Raw genomic sequence first — 18,532 nt, 5'->3', positions numbered from 1 at the left:
GAGTCATAGCTACTTGGGGGGGGGAGGGGGCTGGGGGCGGGTGGGAGGGAAGGGTCAACTGACACAGTATTTTAAAGATGTTTTTTCTGTTGCCTTTTTTATTTTTAAGTGACCTCCTATATATATGAATAGATAGAATGTTTTATGAGTATAAAACCGAGTTTTAACTTGCTTCCTGACATGAAGATTTACTCTACTAACAACTCATGTGCAACTGGTACTCTTGACCTCATTCCAACGGTTTAAAAAACCCACCCACACAACCCATTGCGCTGCAGCTCTTAGGTTTGACCTGGCTTCGTACTGGTGCTGGGTCTCTTGATTTCCTCTACCTTGGGAACTGATATTTAAAACCACTGCTCAAATAAGTGTCTCTTCCTCAACCTTTCTCTGGTGTCTCTCTCTTTCCCTCCCCCATGAGCTTTTCTGGGTGTTTGATTTCATTCTTCCCCATTAAAAGTGGCTGGTTTTGTGTCATTGCTTCCTATATTTACATGTATCATGGTTTTTCAGTGGGGTTTTTTTGGTGGTGGTGGTGGTGGTTGGTTTTTGTTTCTATTTTGTTTTGAGGTTGTTTTGCTATTCTAAACCACGCGGCTCTTTAAGCAGTTACTGGGCTAATGTTAAAGGAAGACATTGGGAGAATTAGTTTCAGACTTGGACATCAGTTCACATACCCAACCCTTCTTGTCTCATGGGGTCAAACTGACAACAGAAATACTATTGGAAAGAAAACAAACACAACTGACTGTAATATTTATGGATTTTAAAGACTTTGGCCAGTGGTCACCATGATCTTAAGTAAGAATACCTTTGCTTTCGTCAAACAGCATCAGTTCTGTTGGGCATTGCTTGGGAATGGCATGGCAAGACCCCATCTCCCCAGCTGGGCACTACACCACTTTCACGGGTGTATGAGTCCTTGAAACTTTGTCCAGTCTGTATCTAGTCCTCCTTTTCCTTTGCCATTGCTATACTTGTATTGCCAGGAAACCTCATTTCATTTAGGCTTGTTATGCTTTGTCAGGTGAGTACTACACTATATAATGTGTTTGTTTCTCTGCGTTCTCTGGGGGTGCCTTGAACACAATTAAAGCTCATTGCAAGCTGATTCTGGAACAAAAAGGTAGTGGGGAAAAAAAAAGGAAAAAAATTTAAAAAAAAAAGAAAACAAGCAAAACAAAAGCAAAAATGTTGGCTGTGTTATCAGGAGATCCCGGTATTTATATCACAGACTTCCTAACGTGATGACTCAGGCGTCAGAGTTTGATGCTGCAGTATAAAACTATTATTTTATATATTGTACAAGTAATTTATTAAATGTCTTTCTAAGGGTATATGCTGCTTTTAAGATGCACTATATTTTTGGATCTAATCCTTGTATTATTTTTTTTCCCAAGGAAGTAAAATGTGCTGCAAAGGCAAGCCACAGTGATTAGTATGCTAACTGCTACTTCTCTTTAAAAAGGAGTGGGAACTAGATGCATAACTTTGCTAAATGGATTAACTGCTGCCAGAGAAATAATTAATGCTGATAGTGTGGTTGTTAATCTGGAGTCCAACACTTTGTCAAGTCTGTATTCTAAAGAGCGCTTAAATAGAAGTTAAAATGCCTAGATATAGAGTTAGACTTTTTAACATGTAACTTTATGATTACCTAATAAATAAAACAAATCTGCATGCTGGAATCGCTATAATCCTGTAATAAAATTGAATCTGATCCACTAGGAGAGCACAGTGAAGCGCTGCAATCCCAGAATCAGCACCACATCCTCGCTTGTGTCATGTAATCCACCACTGTGGTGTTGAAGAGAGTGGTGGGTTTGCAGAATAGAGACTGTAGGGAATTTTGCAGTGAGACAAAGTGAATGTTTGCCAGGTTTTGAGAAGCTCTCGTTTTGCTCCACTTCATGTCCTCTACCGTTGCAACAAGGAGCACTGTTTTCACCTTATTTTTTCTGGTCTGAGATGCATCTGGAGGTGCCTCCGGGTGAATGTTGTAGCCCATGGCTGCAGCATTTTAAGTCTCTCTCTATTTTAGTGCCGCCTAGAGAAAGAAGGTTTAGCTCTATATGAGCAGTGGAGCTGATGGCTTTGCATAAGGAGGGGATCTGCTAAGTATGGAGCGGTTTATTTTTATCGGAAGTGAGGTGAAACTAAAACTATTAACATAAAGAGCTTATGCTCTCTTTCCTGCTAGAAAATTTCTCAACAGATTTTGACTTCGTTTCAGTTTTGTCTCTGCCAACACAGTCCAAGTTAATTTTACATCATATATATAATATGTGTATGTATGTATACATACATCTATAATTCTAGTCAGAGTGTGTGTTTGTGTATTTTCCTGTTTAGAATACATATATGTATATTTATAATACTCCCCGGAGTATTTCATGACTCAGGCATCAGATCTGATGCTGTAGAATACAATATATGTGTATATGCATATGTTCAAATACTGTGTGTATATTTAAAAGATCTATTGTTGGTGGTCTGTAGAATAATTATTCCCTTTTCTCTCAAAATTTTAATGGCGTTACTTGCAAAGACTAAGTGTACAGTATTTTCCTACACTCCACCAAGATAGGTGTTATTTATATCGAAGTCAAATATTGATATGCATTTTACGGTATTAGGCAGTAAATTTGCCATTTTTGCAAAGATCGCTTTTTGGCAGGAAGGAGTGCTAAAAATACCTTTTTATAAGGCCATTACCCCAACCAAACGACTGCTAAAAAGCCTGTACTGCTAAAAAGCTTGTTAGATGACTCCTGTTCCTGTACAGATTTTAGTGACTGTGGGCAGAGCCCTTTCCGTAGGCGAAAGTCACTGTGTCGTTCATGCAGTGCCACTGTTGTCCCTTTTGCCTAATTAAGGGCATGCAGAAAGAAACTAGCATCCTAAAATAGAAATGGCAACTGGCAGTGTTTGATTTCATTGATTGCTTAGAAGCAGAGACGGGCCCAGACTACGAACCCAAGCAACCCCTCCCTTTGGAGGGACCCGAGTGAGGACTGCAGTGTCTGGCTGGGCTTGTCCCTGCGACCAAAGGAGCCCACCCTCGGGAATGTGGGCAGAGGAGGGAGCAGCTACCCCACGCGAGGGGCTGGGGCTGGGATCCCCAGCCCAGGCCGGCCTTACCCTGATTTTGTGATGTACCTGCGAGAAACGTGCATGGCTTCAGTCCTGTTCTCACTACTGCCTTTGCTCTGCCTGAAGCCATCTGGATCCCTCAGACTGGCAGGAATGATACTAAACACTTTGGTGATATTCAATGCATGGTGGTTTACTCATAGTTCCAAGCATCACCTTTGATTTCAAGGGTGGGGATACCCTAAGAGTTTGTTCCAGAACCAGTTGGTTACAAGTGCACCTCTTTAAATATGCCTTACAAACTTCAGAGGCCATATTCAAAACAGGGTTTTATCAGTGTATGCAAGGGGGTGCAACCCCTCTTCTCTTCCTCCCCAGGTCAAACAGTATGGACAGTTTTCACACATATCTACCTGTATAACCCTCTGTACCTCTCATAACTGGTCAATGACTGTAACAGGTTACATCAGGTGTTTTTTCTACATACTTTTTACACAAATTCTATGCGATTAATGTAACTTAATTCAATGCATCATTTTATTGTACTAGTTCTTAAGCTTGTCTTTATTTTTTTTCTAGGTGACTGTGGTTTCTTGTGATTTTTATTGTATAAATAAATGAGGTGGCTGTTGATGCTTACTCTCTGTTACTAAGAATTTTTACCTTTTTCGAAGAAAGCATTGCTATGAACTAATGAATTTAAAATGTCATTTACTCATTGTAAATACAGTATTGTGCAAAAAAACAAAAATGAAAAAAAACCATCCGACCCTTTTCATTCATTTGAATTGCTAGTGTTAACTGAATTTTGTCTAGACACCATTTCTGTTGATGAAATAAAGACATATCATTATGTATTGTAAATCGACTGTTCTTGACTCTGAAATTGATGTTGCAGTGCTCAGTTAATGCATGGGTTGGAGATGAGATTTGGGAGGGTAGGTTGGATGTGGGTGAGACTGCTCAGTGAATCTCTGGACTGATGAAGAGGTCTCCACTCACGTGGTCCCATTGCTAATTCACTGTTCACCTTTGATCCAGGGATCCAGTTATCTTTGATCTGCTGCAGGAACAGCCGACGGTATTTCATTGCAAAGATGAAGAAGTTGGTTTGGATGATCAAAGAAGCTGTATTTGTACCTGCTCCCCTAGTGCTTGACTTAAGGCAATTCAGCTAAGTCTTTGTTTTGGTCTTCTAAAGTGCCTCTGTAGATGCTGGGAGGCAAGGGGAGAGGTTGAGGTGTGTTTCCCCTTTACAGAAAACCTGAGAGAAATTGAAAGGTTTCTGCAGAAGCAAAATATAGCTGAAAATCTCTGAGTGTAACCCAAATATGGTAGAGTTCCTCTCTGAAGGAAGAACTTTTGCTATGGATCATTGGCATCACTTAAACTGCAGAAGATGCAGAAAAGAAGAAATTGTAACAGCCTTAAGAGCTATTACCGCAACCAGGGTGTGGGCTCTAGCAGGGGGTATTTGCTCTGTGGGACTCCCAAACACATGGAAGCCACCTCACTCCTTGGGTTGGATGCTACCTCAGAGCCTGCTCAACAGCCTGGCAGGAGGAGAGCTAGGAGGGGGGGAATGGCATGACCACTTGTCCTACCCTAGCCAACACACTTGCTGGGGCACTGCTGTGGGGAGCAGGGAGGAGGCAAGCTGCTAGAGGGAGGTCCTTACGCTTTTTTATCATCAGACAGGAAACCCTACATCGCGTGCCCTGGGCCACCATCCTTCGGGATGTGAACTGTGCACTCCTCCATCTGCAGCAGTGAAAGCTGCCTGCGATTTTTCAGTTCCAAAACTGAAACATGTAACTTTCCAGAGTTACCCTGTTTTCTGAATCTTCCTGTTGAGCGTGTATGAAGAAAGCTTCCCACCCCCTCAAATCTGTCAAAGACGTAACATCCACCACAACTACACATAGCCTGGCAGTAGAGAATGTACTTTAGCAAAGCTGTTTCTCCATCCCTGATCAGTTGTTGCTGGTGCTTAATGGCTACCATCTGAAGTATTTCCCTCTTTTTTTTTGCCTTAAAATACTAAACAAATGCACACACAAACTGTGAGTTTGTACTGAGGCAGGATATAAATGTAAATGATGTGCACCAGAACAAAAATGCTGTAATCTCATGCAATCTTTATGCTTGACTCTTTTCTGCTTTCTGCTAGCCTTGCTTTAAAGTTGCCAAGTCAAAGAGGATTTTTGTGCTTGGGGAAACTGGCATAGCAAACGAGCTTGTTCCAAGCGTCACTTGCTGTTGAGGTGATTGCAAATGCAAGCTATGATAAGCTTGACAAACAAAAGCAGCCAAAAGTACGTGTCCAGAAACAGGGTAAGGGACAGTCAGAGGAAGGTGCTTTGTTTTCCAGATACACAAGTGGAAAGATTGCTTTCTTGGGCTGCATGCAACCCAGAAATCCAAGCCTCCAGAGCTAGTCTGTCCTAGCAAACTGAAGATGAGGTCTTTTGGGCTTTGCTTGTCTTTCAGTTCCTCTATATGAGCTAATGAGACAGTGAAGGGAATAAGATTTTCATGACCATGAAAGTGATAGCTTGCAGATCTTCTTGAACAGCAAACTGAAAAGCACAGATAGTTTGCAATTAAACTGCCAAATTTTACTGTTTCGGTTTTGAAGCAGAGAGTATTAGCTACAAGGAGGCCACATTTACACAGAAAGTCTCCGTCAGAGCATGAGGGCTGCATTAACATAGGCAGGTGAGCGGCAGCATGTTCTTCAGTTTGTTTTTCATCTCTCTCAAATTCTCTGTCCCTTCAGGTTCCATGAGTGTTTCTTCCATCTTTTATTCATTGGCTGCTGGAGCATGGGGAGATAGAGGCCATGCTGCACTCCAGGTTACTTTCAAATCAAACTAACTCTTTCTTGTAAGTGCTTTGGGTCTTCTGCTACCTTGGAGGTCTATGGATCAGGCTGGTTTCTGATATGAACACTACTACCATGCACAACAAGTTGTACATCCCAAAATGTTCTCCCAAAGACACAAGGCTGTTTCTGCAGTGGCAGAACACACTGACCACGTCTGGCTCAGTCTACATGAGAAAAATCTTGAGTTGTGGCATGAGCTACCTGAACACCAGCAATCAGAGTATGGTATGGCTGGGATTGGTGCAAAATGGCGGAATAAAGTGGTTGCTTTCTGAAACTGTATTATGAATTGAGCATTGTAGTGGCAGGAGAAAGGAACATAGCAACAGATAACCTGTTTTTTATCTCTCTGCTGAAGGCAGTTCGTGTTCAATCCCTTTGTTTATTTCTTCTCCTTAGAATGTCATTACTTTTTCATGATGGATGATAGTTCTAGGAGCATGCTCTGAAAGATAAGAGAAAGAAAGCATGAAGCTGAGTTGGCTTAGAGGAGAGAAATAAATGTTACCATTGTAATTATCCCCAACACATACATAGTTGGGAAGGTGGAAATCTGGTGTTTAGCTGGCAACATACTTACCTTGTCTGGCTTTGTTTGGTGCTAAGGAGAGGGTGGGCAGAAGGGAACCAAAATAAACACATAACTTGCTTGAAAAGAGTGGACACATCCTAGAGCCCTTGCTTTACAATTTAAGGGGGTTTGTATATTTTTTATTGCTTTAAAACTGTACAAAGATGGATTCAATTAAGCGAGTTCTGCTTTCCATAACCCACCTTATAGCATTTGTTGCTGCACAAATCCTCAGAGGGCTCATTAGCTGTCAGCTGCTGCTGACCCCCAAAGTTTATCTGTTTGTTCAACTGGCAAATGGCTACCTTTGGGGCCACCATCTAGCTTTTGCAGGATAATTCATACACTTGCTGTCATCACCATGAGCTTCTCCCGAATGCTCCAGGGCAGAATAAATACAACTAGTGTGGAATATACACATCTGTATGTATATATAGATGTATAAAGAGGCGTTTGCAGAATAAAACTGTACAAAAGCAGCAGTAGTTACCAGCAGGTGTAAATGCAAATACCCTCAAGGATTCTCAGTCATCCTAGAGGAACACAGGCTTTTACCAGTCCCTTACCCCACCTGTAGATTTTCCTATAGGTGAAGCTCAGCTGGTTAAATAACTCCTCCACAGTTACCAGGCTTGTTATTTCAATGTACATTCACTCTTATCAAACTGTTCCCAGCCCCAGGAGCAAAAGCGGGTGAGCAGCTAGTTAAATGAGTGGGTATTTATTCCTCAAGTGTTGCTGAAAGGGTGAGTAAACATGCCTTGTTCTGCAGAAGACTGCAAGCATTCAGGCTGACATAGCAGCTCTTTTTCATATCCTGCTCACTGTGGAGTATTTTCCCACTGGGTAAAAGGCTCCAAGCTGAATGGAGAATTGAGAAGTAGAAAAAGAGCTGAGCACCACAGAGGAATGAAAGAGCAATGCAGTGAGAGAAACTGGACCCAGTGGATCATAGTATTTCCCAAACTTTGGCAGAGCCAGGATTTCAGCCCCAGAGACTTTCTTCTCTGCAAATGAATAAAATCAGCAGCCCTATCTCAGAGTCCAATTCTGTAAGCTGAGGGTATCACCTTTACCAGCTGCTTCATTACCAGTTTTATCCCACTCATTCACCATGAAGAGGGGGCTTTGATTTTAAAGACACATTGATTACTTTGTAGGCAAAAAATACAGCTTTAAAGAAATTACACTGAAAGCACAGGGCTAAAGAATAAGGAATGCATTGAGGAAATGCATTGAGGAATGCTGAGGAAAACTCAGCACTCCTTGAAAAAAAAATTAAAAACATCTGGAGTGCCTAAAATGTACTAATCCTTTCTGAAAATCTTGATCTAGTCATTTTGGTTTTCCAGGAGAATATTATTAATCTCCTAATGACTTCCAATTTTGTTTTGTGATTCCAGAAAATTATCTTGGCTCAATGTAGATAACATTAAATCTTCCCATCTTCTTGGTATGTCCTTGGTGCTCTAGCAAGAGGACTGGCACAGTAGTTCTCTCAATGCAGGTTTAGGCTTGGGATGCAAATGTGATAACCTGGTTCCAAGTCATCTGAAAGGTGCTGCCTTAGTAAGAGGAGTTACCAATCTACTGTAAATACTCCCAATCCCAGTTAACCAAATTAGATCTCACAGGGTTTAGGGCACACTTTTGGATTATTTAGAAAACTAAGCAAAAAAAAAAACCTGATGCTGGACATGCTCAGGTAGCATGCAACTGGAGTCCTCTGCTTTAGAAAGGCAGGGAGAGACACAGCTAACAAAAGACTTCAAACACAGCCAGTGATGAAATACTACACAGCCTCCTGCTCTTGCAGGAATGTTTGCATTCAGCTGCCAAATTGTGATGACACTGTAACACCCTGAAGATGCAATGCCAAGCTGTGGCCATGCTCAGCTGAGCGTTCTGTTCTGCAGTCGCTCCTTTGATTTGCAGAAAATGGCAGACAAGGAAGACTGCTTCATTCTGGCAAAGGGTGACTTTGCTCTCTGATTGTTAAGTTGGAGTGCTCAGATCTCTTATTTTCATCTCCCCAGAGAGAAAGAGAGTTATTCAGTGGTCCCAATGGCTTCACACTGTCTTGCACACATAATTCAATGAGACAATTCCCTTAGTGCAATGCTCCGAGAGCTAGATGCCTATTGTAGGCTGTAATTCCTGGCCCTGCCTATTTTGAAGAGAACACAGATTATATCTGTACTAGTTATATACTGACCTTTGACTGCCTATTAATATTACCAGACCTAGAAATGTATTCTGCATCAGTCAAGGGCCTGACTGGTGCAAATTATGAAGTTTTTTTCTCATTATGATGTCATTTATGTGCAGAAACTTATTGACAGCAGCAGAACTCCAACAGACCTTTGTGAGTCTAACTCCCTGTTGTCATTTGTGATTCTAGTTATACTAAATTAAGAGCAGCTCTTTTCACTGATGCATGTGTGAAAAGCAGCCATTTAAGGCCTACTCGCCTAAGGGAGGCTGGCAGCCCAGGACCATGCAAAAGGTGCCCTTTTGCTCCATAGCTGTGTCTCCCTTTAAATAAAAGCTAAAATATGGAGAGATATGCAAAACTTAGGGCAGAACTATGTGTGTACCCGCAATATCTCTTAGAAGATAAGATACCATATATTCTCTAAGATGTATACTCTAAGTGAGCCTTGTAAATGATTAGTCTGAAGACAGTTATCAGTGAGCAGATTATCATTTCGAAGCATGCTGACTGCATTCCTCAGTACCAAGGTTTTTGAGGCTTACAGATGATAGCCTGTTTTCAGCTATTCACAGACACTGAATTCCCCCATCAGTGTAGAGTTTTGTACCATTATTTACCCCAGGTCTCCATTGAGTTGAGATAAGCTCACCAGTATTGTCAGCAATATTCTTGTCATCATATTTAGGTGGACTGAAATGAGTTGGAGATTATGCCCATGCCATGCAACGATTCTCTCCTCCTGTGCTTTGCCATGTACTTTCCCCAGTGTAGTGAAGGTCCAGTTTTGGTCGTCTGTCCTCAGAACCTAATAGGTGTAAAGTTTGACCAGCAGTGGCTCAAGGAAAAGTTGTTTTTTTCCCAATGGATCAGAAGCTCTTGAGAAGCCTTTAGCCTAAGTATTCTTTCAAGATTTCTGCCTCTTTTGTTTTGCCTTCTCAATTTGAATAATGGATAACTTTGGACAATGCAGTGAGCAAGGAACTGAACAGGGTATGAAGAGTGAGTGGTTTGGGTGTAAAATTAAACTGTCGGAGCACAAATATATGCCACTGCTGAACAGAAATGAAGAAGACGCTCTTCACCTCCACCAGTTCCAGATGAGGAAGTTTTAAATAGCTTTGTTTGTTAGTTTGCATTGTGTGCCAACATGATTGGTCTGTACGAATCCTACCAGTGGAAAGGGCATTTCTTGTGTTATATATACAGCTGCTCTGAAGTCTGAAATGTTGAGATATCCTCATGCCAAACATGCATTTTGTATTCAGTATCCTATTGAGCTGTTTCATGAGGGTTCACAGTGAAGACTGAATGTATTCTCTCTTAAGGGTCCAAAGTAACCTTTCCTCCAAAAAGGAAGTCCTAAGAAGTTCTCTCTGAGGGATGCAGTTTTGTACTTCCTTAGAAAAAATCCCTTGATCGTGACCTGGTCAACTACTATCCACAACCTAGTCTTCACGGTCTGATTAAGAGGTTGCAATTTGTTATGAGAGGTAACATTTAGAACATCTAGTTGTCCCTAAAAATTATTCTTTATCTGTTAGAGACTTGTGTTTGATGTGGAAATGCAATTGGTAATATTGCTCAAAAATTACCAATTTTTTGTAATTTTTAATTAAAAAAATAATTAATTTCAGATAATTACCAAAATTATCTGACAGGCAAGCATCCATAGCTGTACTATTAAATTTGTTCAGTGCTTTCAATGCCATGATTCACAGGACATAGTTGACCTGTATTCATATTCTTGCAGTATCAGATGGATTGCTTTTGTGTAGAATTAGGATTTTCTTTCAGCTAGGAAGGCTATGATGGTTGTGGGCAGTTGCAGTCATACTGCTGTCTTAGCACAGTGTGTGGGTATGTGTTTGCCTGGAGGTTGCTAGAATGGTTGTTGAGGTATAGAAAGTGATATTTTTAATGTTGATTTGATACTCTTCTCTCATTGAGCTAATGCAAGGAATGCTACAGACAAGTTCTGGTGGAATGGTATGGAAGAAGGGAAAAAGAAAACATTCAAACCAGCAATGAACTAAAGATGATAGTTTGGGAAGGTTATCAAAGAAAATTGGAGAACAGTATCGATTCCTCTGTGATTTTGCTCCATTTGGCTATGCAGGTTAGACTAGTGAGATCCAGGTTAGAACAAGACTGTATTTTGGCTGTTCAGAAAATGTTTGTGCATGTAGATTGTTATGCTAAAAAGTATCTGTCCTTTCTCTGCATTACTGTTGCAAGTCACTATTGATCAGGCATGACAGTAGATAACAATTTTTGCATGTTTCAGTTGGAACCTTTTAAATACAATTCTTTCTAAGTTATTTTTTTTTTTGATAGAATCATTAATTTTTGAATGCTCCTGTCATGCAGATAAATTTAATCACACATATTTTCTTTTATCTGAATATTAATACATGATGATTGTCTCCTGGAAGTCAGATTAAAACAGATCAAACCAATGCTGAGTACCTTTTACAACCAAATAAAATGTGGAATTTAGGAAGTAAAGACTGGAAGGATGTAAATGTTTTAATGCCCAGAATCAATATTGCTGTGATGGGCCAGCATATTTGTGTACTGAAATTGTTATTCATAAAGTGTCATAGCAATGCTAGCAGTAAAGTGAATTTGCCAAAATCTTGACACTCTTTGTATACAGAGGCACCTTTAGTTTAAAATATCATGTGCTGTAAGCAGGTAGCAGTAGGGAGCATACCCACGTGAGCCATTTTAAAATGCTAGCAGCAGTCCCATACATCATGATCCACAAAGGCAGCATGCCAGAAGAGTGTTAGTTTCAAGAGTAATGATACTGCTTTGTGAACAGCTTATATCTCTCTGCAAGATCTCCCCTGGAAGATACCATCGTTGTCATTAAAGAGTAAAAGCTGCCAGACAACTTCTGCAAGTTCTCAGCAGGGTGCTATTTGAATTCTGTCTTACTTTAATAACTTTTTGCACTTCACCTTTTTAAAGAGCCTTCTCAGCTGAGTATCAAAACCCACCAGATCAGACAGATTGGACTCTAAGCCCTGTCCCTGCATTAGAGACACTGGCATAAAAAGTGATTAAATTGCATCTAAGGTGACAATTTGACATGACTTATGCTGACTGCATACTGCATAAACTGTAACTTCATGAAAACTGGAACCAGTGAACAGTTTTTTGATAAGCAATGTGTAAGAGTGCCTTCTGCTTCTAACCACTCACAGTACTCAAGGATCCTCTTTCTCACAGTGTCAGTGGAGCTGGACAAGTTTCCCCTGAGACAGTCCTCAGAATTTGATTGAAATGGTGTAGTGAATATAAAGAAGCTCAGATTCGGTGACTTAATGATCCTGAGGACTCAATCATTTCTTAGTGATGCTTTTGCTCTCACCCGAGAAGGGGACAAAATGTGCGGGAACTCGGGTTGATCGAGAGGATGTATGGTGTTAGGGTGCTGTTAGGGTCGGAAGCGCTGCCCAAGCCTCCCTGCCCCCTGGCTCTATCCCTCCTTCCCGGGGCCGGGCACGGAGCCGGGGGTCCCGCCCCGGCCCAGGATCCGCCGCTGCCCCCTCCCGTGGGCTTCCCCTTGGGCCGCGGGGCGCTACTTGCCATCGACACACGGCGGCCCATGGCGGCTGCCGGCGGCGGGCTGCTGGTCGGGCTGTCCTCCTCCCGGCGCTTGCCCTCCGAGCCGGAGCCCGAGCCGGAGCCGGGGCCGGGGTCTCCACAGGAGGCGGCGCTGTCGCTGTCGCTGCTCGCCCTGCTCCCGGTGAGGACGCGGGAGAGGAAGCTGGAGTTGCGGGTGCCCGGGCAGTGCCCGCTGTCCGGGGATTCTCCGCGCTCCTCATCGCGGTCTCGGCAGCCGCTGCCCCGGCTGTGCCTGCGGGGCCCCCGGCGGGATGCAGTCGCTGCGCTGGGTGCCCGCGGCGCCTCGTCGCTGCTGGAGGAGGGCGGCGGCTGCTGTCCGTGGTGCTGCCCCGCGCTGTGCCGGCGGCGGGGCGGGGGCGCGCCGCGGAGCTCTCCGCGGTGCTGGCGGCCCGGCTGAGCGTCCGGCTGCCCCGCGGGAGCGCCGGCGGGCGGCGGGGCTGTGCCGGGCCGCGGCGGAGAGGCGTTGCTGGCCAGGCAGGCTGGTGGCACCACGGAGCTCTTCTTGGAGTTGTAGAGGCTGGCCTCCTCCTCCGGTCGCAGAGGGCGCCAGTAGAGGCTCTTCTTGATCTTCTTGAGGCCCAGGTGGGCAATTTCCAGGAGGTTGAGGAACAGGGAGACAGCAGCGATGCTGTTCATGAAGACCATGAAGATGGTCTTCTCTGTTGGTCGGGACACAAAACAATCCACCGTGTTAGGGCAAGGGGATCGAGTGCATTTATAAAGGGGGGGCATGTGAAACCCGTATAAAAGATACTGACCTATCATAAAACCCACTTCGACCACAGATCGGGTCAGGATATGTAGGACATAGGTGCGCAGCAGGGACCCTCTCAGGGGTGCCTTATTCACTTTCTTCTGTTCCTCCAGCTTACGCAGTTCTCTTTCCACTCTCCTGTGCTCCTCAGGCACGGGCTCCAGGTCTTCTAGCTGAGCCCTCAGGTGGGCTTTCTTCTTCTGTCGCTCCTTCTCAAGAGCCCTTAACCTGTAGAGTGCATGGCCCATGTAAACTAGTGATGGAGAAGAGACAAATATGACCTGAAGTACCCAGTATCTGATCAAAGAGATGGGGAAGGCCTGGTCATAACAGATATTGTTGCAGCCAGGTTGCTCTGTGTTGCAGATGAACTCAGACTGCTCATCATCCCAGACATCTTCAGCAGCCACTCCCAGCACCAGCATCCGGAATATGAACAGGATTGTGAGCCAGATTTTGCCAACTATGGTAGAGTGGATGTGCACTTCTTCAAGGATGCTGCCCAACAGGTTCCAGTCACCCATGGTCACAAGTTCATCTCTGAATGCAAAAAAATATGTTACTTTAATGCAATATTGGATTTCCCTAGCCCTTTTTAGTGGTTGGTTTTGTGAGGTTTCTTTTGGGTCGAGGGGAGGTTGGGGTTAGTTTTTATTTGTTTTGTTTAGGGTTTTTTTTTGTTTTGTATAAATAATCACCTTGCATATACATTCTTCTCATAGCAGGAGAGCTCTTAGAAGTTCATCATTATTTTCTACTTACCAGGTCTTTAACTGAATGCAGACTTCATGATTACCAAAGAAAAATGCAAACATGACATTATTCTAAGCATGAAAGAGATTGATTTCAGCTGTAAACCACGGTACTTTGTATCTGCCTACAGTTTTACACTATTTTCTTCCCACTAAGAAAGAAGACAATTTTTCCCACTTTGCAAACCCTTTACCAGCTGCAATCTAATTCTACACCCACTCCATTCCACTATGGCTTTGCCTTAGTTTTACCATTATGTATAATGCTCACAGCTTCAATAAATTGTTTGGAAAAGTTTTGAGAAATATCCTATAACTGTGAGAGAAAACTGTTTCATTCTGTACCCCAAGGCAGTAGCATTATTAGTGCCATCCATCCAATATTTTCTCCTTTACAAGGGTAACAAACCACAGGTTTCTTGCTTGGATTCCTAAAACCACAAATAGGTAGTTAATTTACACATAGCTGTACATGTATAGTCTCAGTTCTAGGATAATAGTAATAAAGTAAGAGTGCTTCTAGGATTAATGGCTTTAATTTTATGCATTTAAAGTCTTATTGAATCACCAAGACTTTGTCTTGATTATAAATTTTAACATATGAGATAAATAAATCAGGGATTACACAATGAAGTGATGCAGACTTTTTTTAGCTGTGACTGTTAGATGAACTTTTTAACTGCCGCTTTCCCAGAATCTCTTTGCTTCATCAGCAAATTGATCTACCTTCTGTTGCCAGATGCTTGATTTCCAAGCTGCTTCTCTGGAAAGTATTTGGGAGTTTCAAATAATGTAGGGAATTGAAATGTGAGATATTTACCTATTTACGAATGCACTGCATTCTGCATTGTGTCCCTAGAATATTTTCTGCTAACACGGTAATAAAATATTGAAGCAACCGGGATCATATCTACCTTAGGATTTGCACTTGACTTTTTTCTGCTACTGTACTTTCAAAACTTCCCAAATTCCACTAAGCCATTAGTGAAAAGCACTTTCTAAGCTTTTGTTGAGAATGGCTAAAATCTGCACAATTTTAGTTGGCAGTACAGCTGAGTGATATCACCATATCATATATCAATATAGCTTGATTAAGGTTTATGATATCATCCCATGTCATGCAGTTTTGCCTGGGGGATGTGTTCAACCACACTGAGAGTAAAGATTTTGAGTTGTAACCAACAGTGCAGTCATTCTCTGCACAGACATCCTACAGACCTATTATTACATACCTGGGATTTGAATTTTCACAATGAACTTTCCTTTTGACACAGGGAGCTGGCTGAGGAAATCTAGCTAGCAAAGCAATTTCCTAGGTGCTCTGATGCACCTGGAGCATCTTTTTTGCTCACTCCTTTCCTCCCCTGTGTACCGTTGAAAGAAGATACATGAAAAAAGAAGTCAGCAGTAACTATGGCTATCAATTTTCCTCATTTTTAAAGATCAATGTGAGAACTTTCTTCTGACTTCCTATGAATTTTATTCAGAGCATAAATCAAATTGCTGCAAGGTCAGAGGTTTGGATGAGTGCAAAGATGTTCATATGCTGAAATGTTTGCTGGAAAACATTACCTCTCGTGCTAACAATGTTGAACCTGATTTTCCAAGCTTAGTGCTGATACAGAAGAGTTCACTTTCAGTAAAGCAAGATGTAGAGGTTGACATATAGCAAACTCCCAAAGCCAGAATACTCAAGATGCCAAGTACAAGTGGGTGACACTAAATGCTCTGTGCCACTTCTGATGGCAACACAACAGTTAACCAAAGGAGCTTTGGGCATATTGGCTGCTTTGCAAATGGCTGGTCCCTCGCTGAAATTGAGTCCAACAAAAACAAACCAAACTGAAACCAAACTCAAGTGAGATGGAAAAATGTAAACTCAGGAATAAATGGGAAAGCAAACATGTTTTAATCCCAGAGATGAAATGCTATCATTCCTCTAGTAGTAGGAATTATCACTTCCCATTCTGTTACAGAAAATGCTTATGACCATCTGGGGTATTGAGAGGACAAGAGAAAGATAAACATATCACTCTGGCTCTACAAGTGCTTGTTTTTCAAGTTGTTTCTACTAGTATTTAAGCCATTCTATCCTCAGCTTTCTTTTGTAACAGCTGACATGGAAAAGTAATTGTAGGAGTGGTTTGATTCACTATCTAAGACACTTTCCCTCCAATCCATACTGGTAGAACCACAGTATAAATACTGACATGGTGAATGTTGTGTCTAAACTAAAGTAGTTAGCCTAGAGCCAAAAGAGCCGGAGTTCCTAAGAAATCAGCCCAAATTTGTTTACAACCTTGTCATAGCAATGTAAGCCCAATTTTTCCATCTTCCCTTTCCCTGGTCTTATTTGAATTCTGTGTAACAGAGTAATTGCTGTTTACTGTAAGAGAGTAATCTCAAATATCAATCACATCATTATTTCCTGTCTACTAGTTGACTACAAATTCTAGTATACTGAAATACACAATTTTTAGTGTAGATAGTAGGTACCCAAAACATTTCTCATTACACTGACTAGCTTTGTGTCTGTCCAACTGTTTTTATATAGTTACTTCAAACAATAAAAATGCATGTAGGTAATCAGCTAGAACCAGGTGAAAATCTACTGTTTCTCTTGGAAGAAATTTCTTTATTTCTTGTTTTTGTTACTTCTTTATTTTAAAGTTCATTTGATTATTTGCCACTGTTCAAATTACTTCTATCAAATTTATGCCAGGTTTGAAAAAACAGAGTTAAAACTTCAATTTCTGGTCACATAAAGGTAAATGCTAAAACCCAAATACTCCTTGATTTAATTTGCGTTGCTTCAAGTCTGACAGGCAGCTGCCTGCTTCATACTGTCCTGGGAAGAATTATTTTTCTGCCACTTACCTTACGAGAAAGCCCTTGGTTAGTTTGTCTTAGAGCATTGCAGAAGGAGCACTCAGTGCTGCGGATTCCTGTAGCTCAGAGACCTTCCTTCCACAGTGCTAGAACATGTGATTTTTCCCCAAGAGCCAAAACACAGATGTGGTATGCTGAGCAGACTTCTCAGATCTTTATAGCTGGATAACTCAGCCTAAACTGCCCATGCACAGTTTGAAAATCATCAGATGATAGGATGGTGCCTCTAGCCAAAATTATCATGCAATTATTTTAGTCAGTGGCATCTAACAAAGCCATTCCCTCAAGGCTTAAGCTGTACAGCAGTAGCTTGCAATGCCCCTATGCCTTGTTTTAGTTGGTTCTTCAAACACTACACCTCCATCCAGCTCCCAAATGATGTTTTATTTTACAAAATGGCTAAATAGGCAGCCTTTACGGCACAATAGATTCTTACATTTTCTTTACATTCCATTAGTTTTGCTTTGAATCAATACCCAAGGATTGATCGGTCATGTCCGATTTCACACTCCGCTGCCTGGTGAGTCAATTTAGGATGTGTTAGACTGAGTCTTTGGAAAGGAGGCCATAGGAACTGAGACTCAAGTCTTCAAATAGAAACACAGACTTTGGGCACATTTACCTTTCTTCAGCTGGGTTAAAGAGCCACCTCAAGTCCCTTCAGAACTGGTATCTCTCAGAGACAAGGTTTAAGAACAGTGAGTTACCAAAATGGGATTTTGTGAGAAATCGGGGCCACCGGAGCTGAGGTTCTGATAACGAGAGCTTCTGCTGCCTAGCCCTGCCTAGGCTTAAATTGCATGGAAATCCCAAATGTTTTTTCTTTTTTTTCTCTTCTAGTCCAGATCTTTTGGGCCTGATCTTTTGGCCCTTTTCTTCCATCCTATAAGGTTGTGACTGACTTCCACTTCAGGCTCTTCTTCCTAAAGACCGAGATGGGGTTGTTTTTGGTGGCACAGCGTTGTACTGTCAAACTCTGATGGAAGAGGATGTATGTACCAGCCATCACCAAAACTATCCATCTTCCCCATCAAAGACAATTTTGCTCCTGCAATGCCTCTTGATTGATTCTTCCAAGAAGTCCTGAAATCTGTTCTTGGCATGCTTTATTACTGCTGCCTCCCTGCATGAAGACAAATTGCTAGAGACTATTCTGCAGCTGGTTTTAGAGTGAAGACAATTAGAGGAAAGACTTAAAGGAAATAGCTATGGGTTGCTGCATTGACACTAAAGAGAAATGCCTTTAATCCAGTCAACTATTTTATGTAGACAGCTGGCAACAGGTTATGTCTTCAAGAGAGTCCCTCAAAAATCAATATCCAATGCTTTACAATTTCAGTATCATGCACATCTCCATAAACCCTGTTCCTTGAATTCCCACTCTAGAAAGTTTTCCAATACTCATGTCCACTAAGAGTTTTTAGTCTGAATCCTGTAGAAATATGTGTGGTGGATAGAAGCAGATCTATTCTTCAGTAATAAGTCAGACTTTCAAATTGCTGCCAGCTACACTCTTTCAATAAAAAGTTTTGGATACAAAGGGTCCTTCTCCTTTGTAATACTGCACTCAACACTAACCCAACGATTCTGTAAAAAAGGACGAAAGTTGTATGATCTAATTCCTACGTAGTTTAAAGGTTTTATGTAATTTGTTAAATTGCCTGATTTTTGATCCAGTTATGTCCACTAAGAAACAAGCAGTATGTGTTTGGAGCAGTAATAGCATCAGTGCAGCAGC

General features: G+C 41.9%; 1 protein-coding gene across 1 annotated transcript; it reads right to left on the bottom strand.

The window, feature by feature from the left end:
* Positions 1 to 12,138: 12,138 nt before the first annotated feature.
* GJA10 (gap junction protein alpha 10) lies at positions 12,139 to 13,677 on the bottom strand. Its single transcript, XM_034060749.1, has one exon. The coding sequence runs from the start codon at positions 13,675 to 13,677 to the stop codon at positions 12,139 to 12,141; it is 1,539 nt and encodes a 512-aa protein (XP_033916640.1).
* Positions 13,678 to 18,532: the final 4,855 nt, after the last annotated feature.

This window comes from Melopsittacus undulatus, chromosome 3 (genome assembly GCF_012275295.1).
Source record: "Melopsittacus undulatus isolate bMelUnd1 chromosome 3, bMelUnd1.mat.Z, whole genome shotgun sequence".
Classification (NCBI taxonomy): Eukaryota; Metazoa; Chordata; class Aves; order Psittaciformes; family Psittaculidae; genus Melopsittacus; species Melopsittacus undulatus.
The sequence above is the reverse complement of the archived record's forward strand: the minus strand, read 5'-3'. Positions and strand labels throughout refer to the sequence as shown.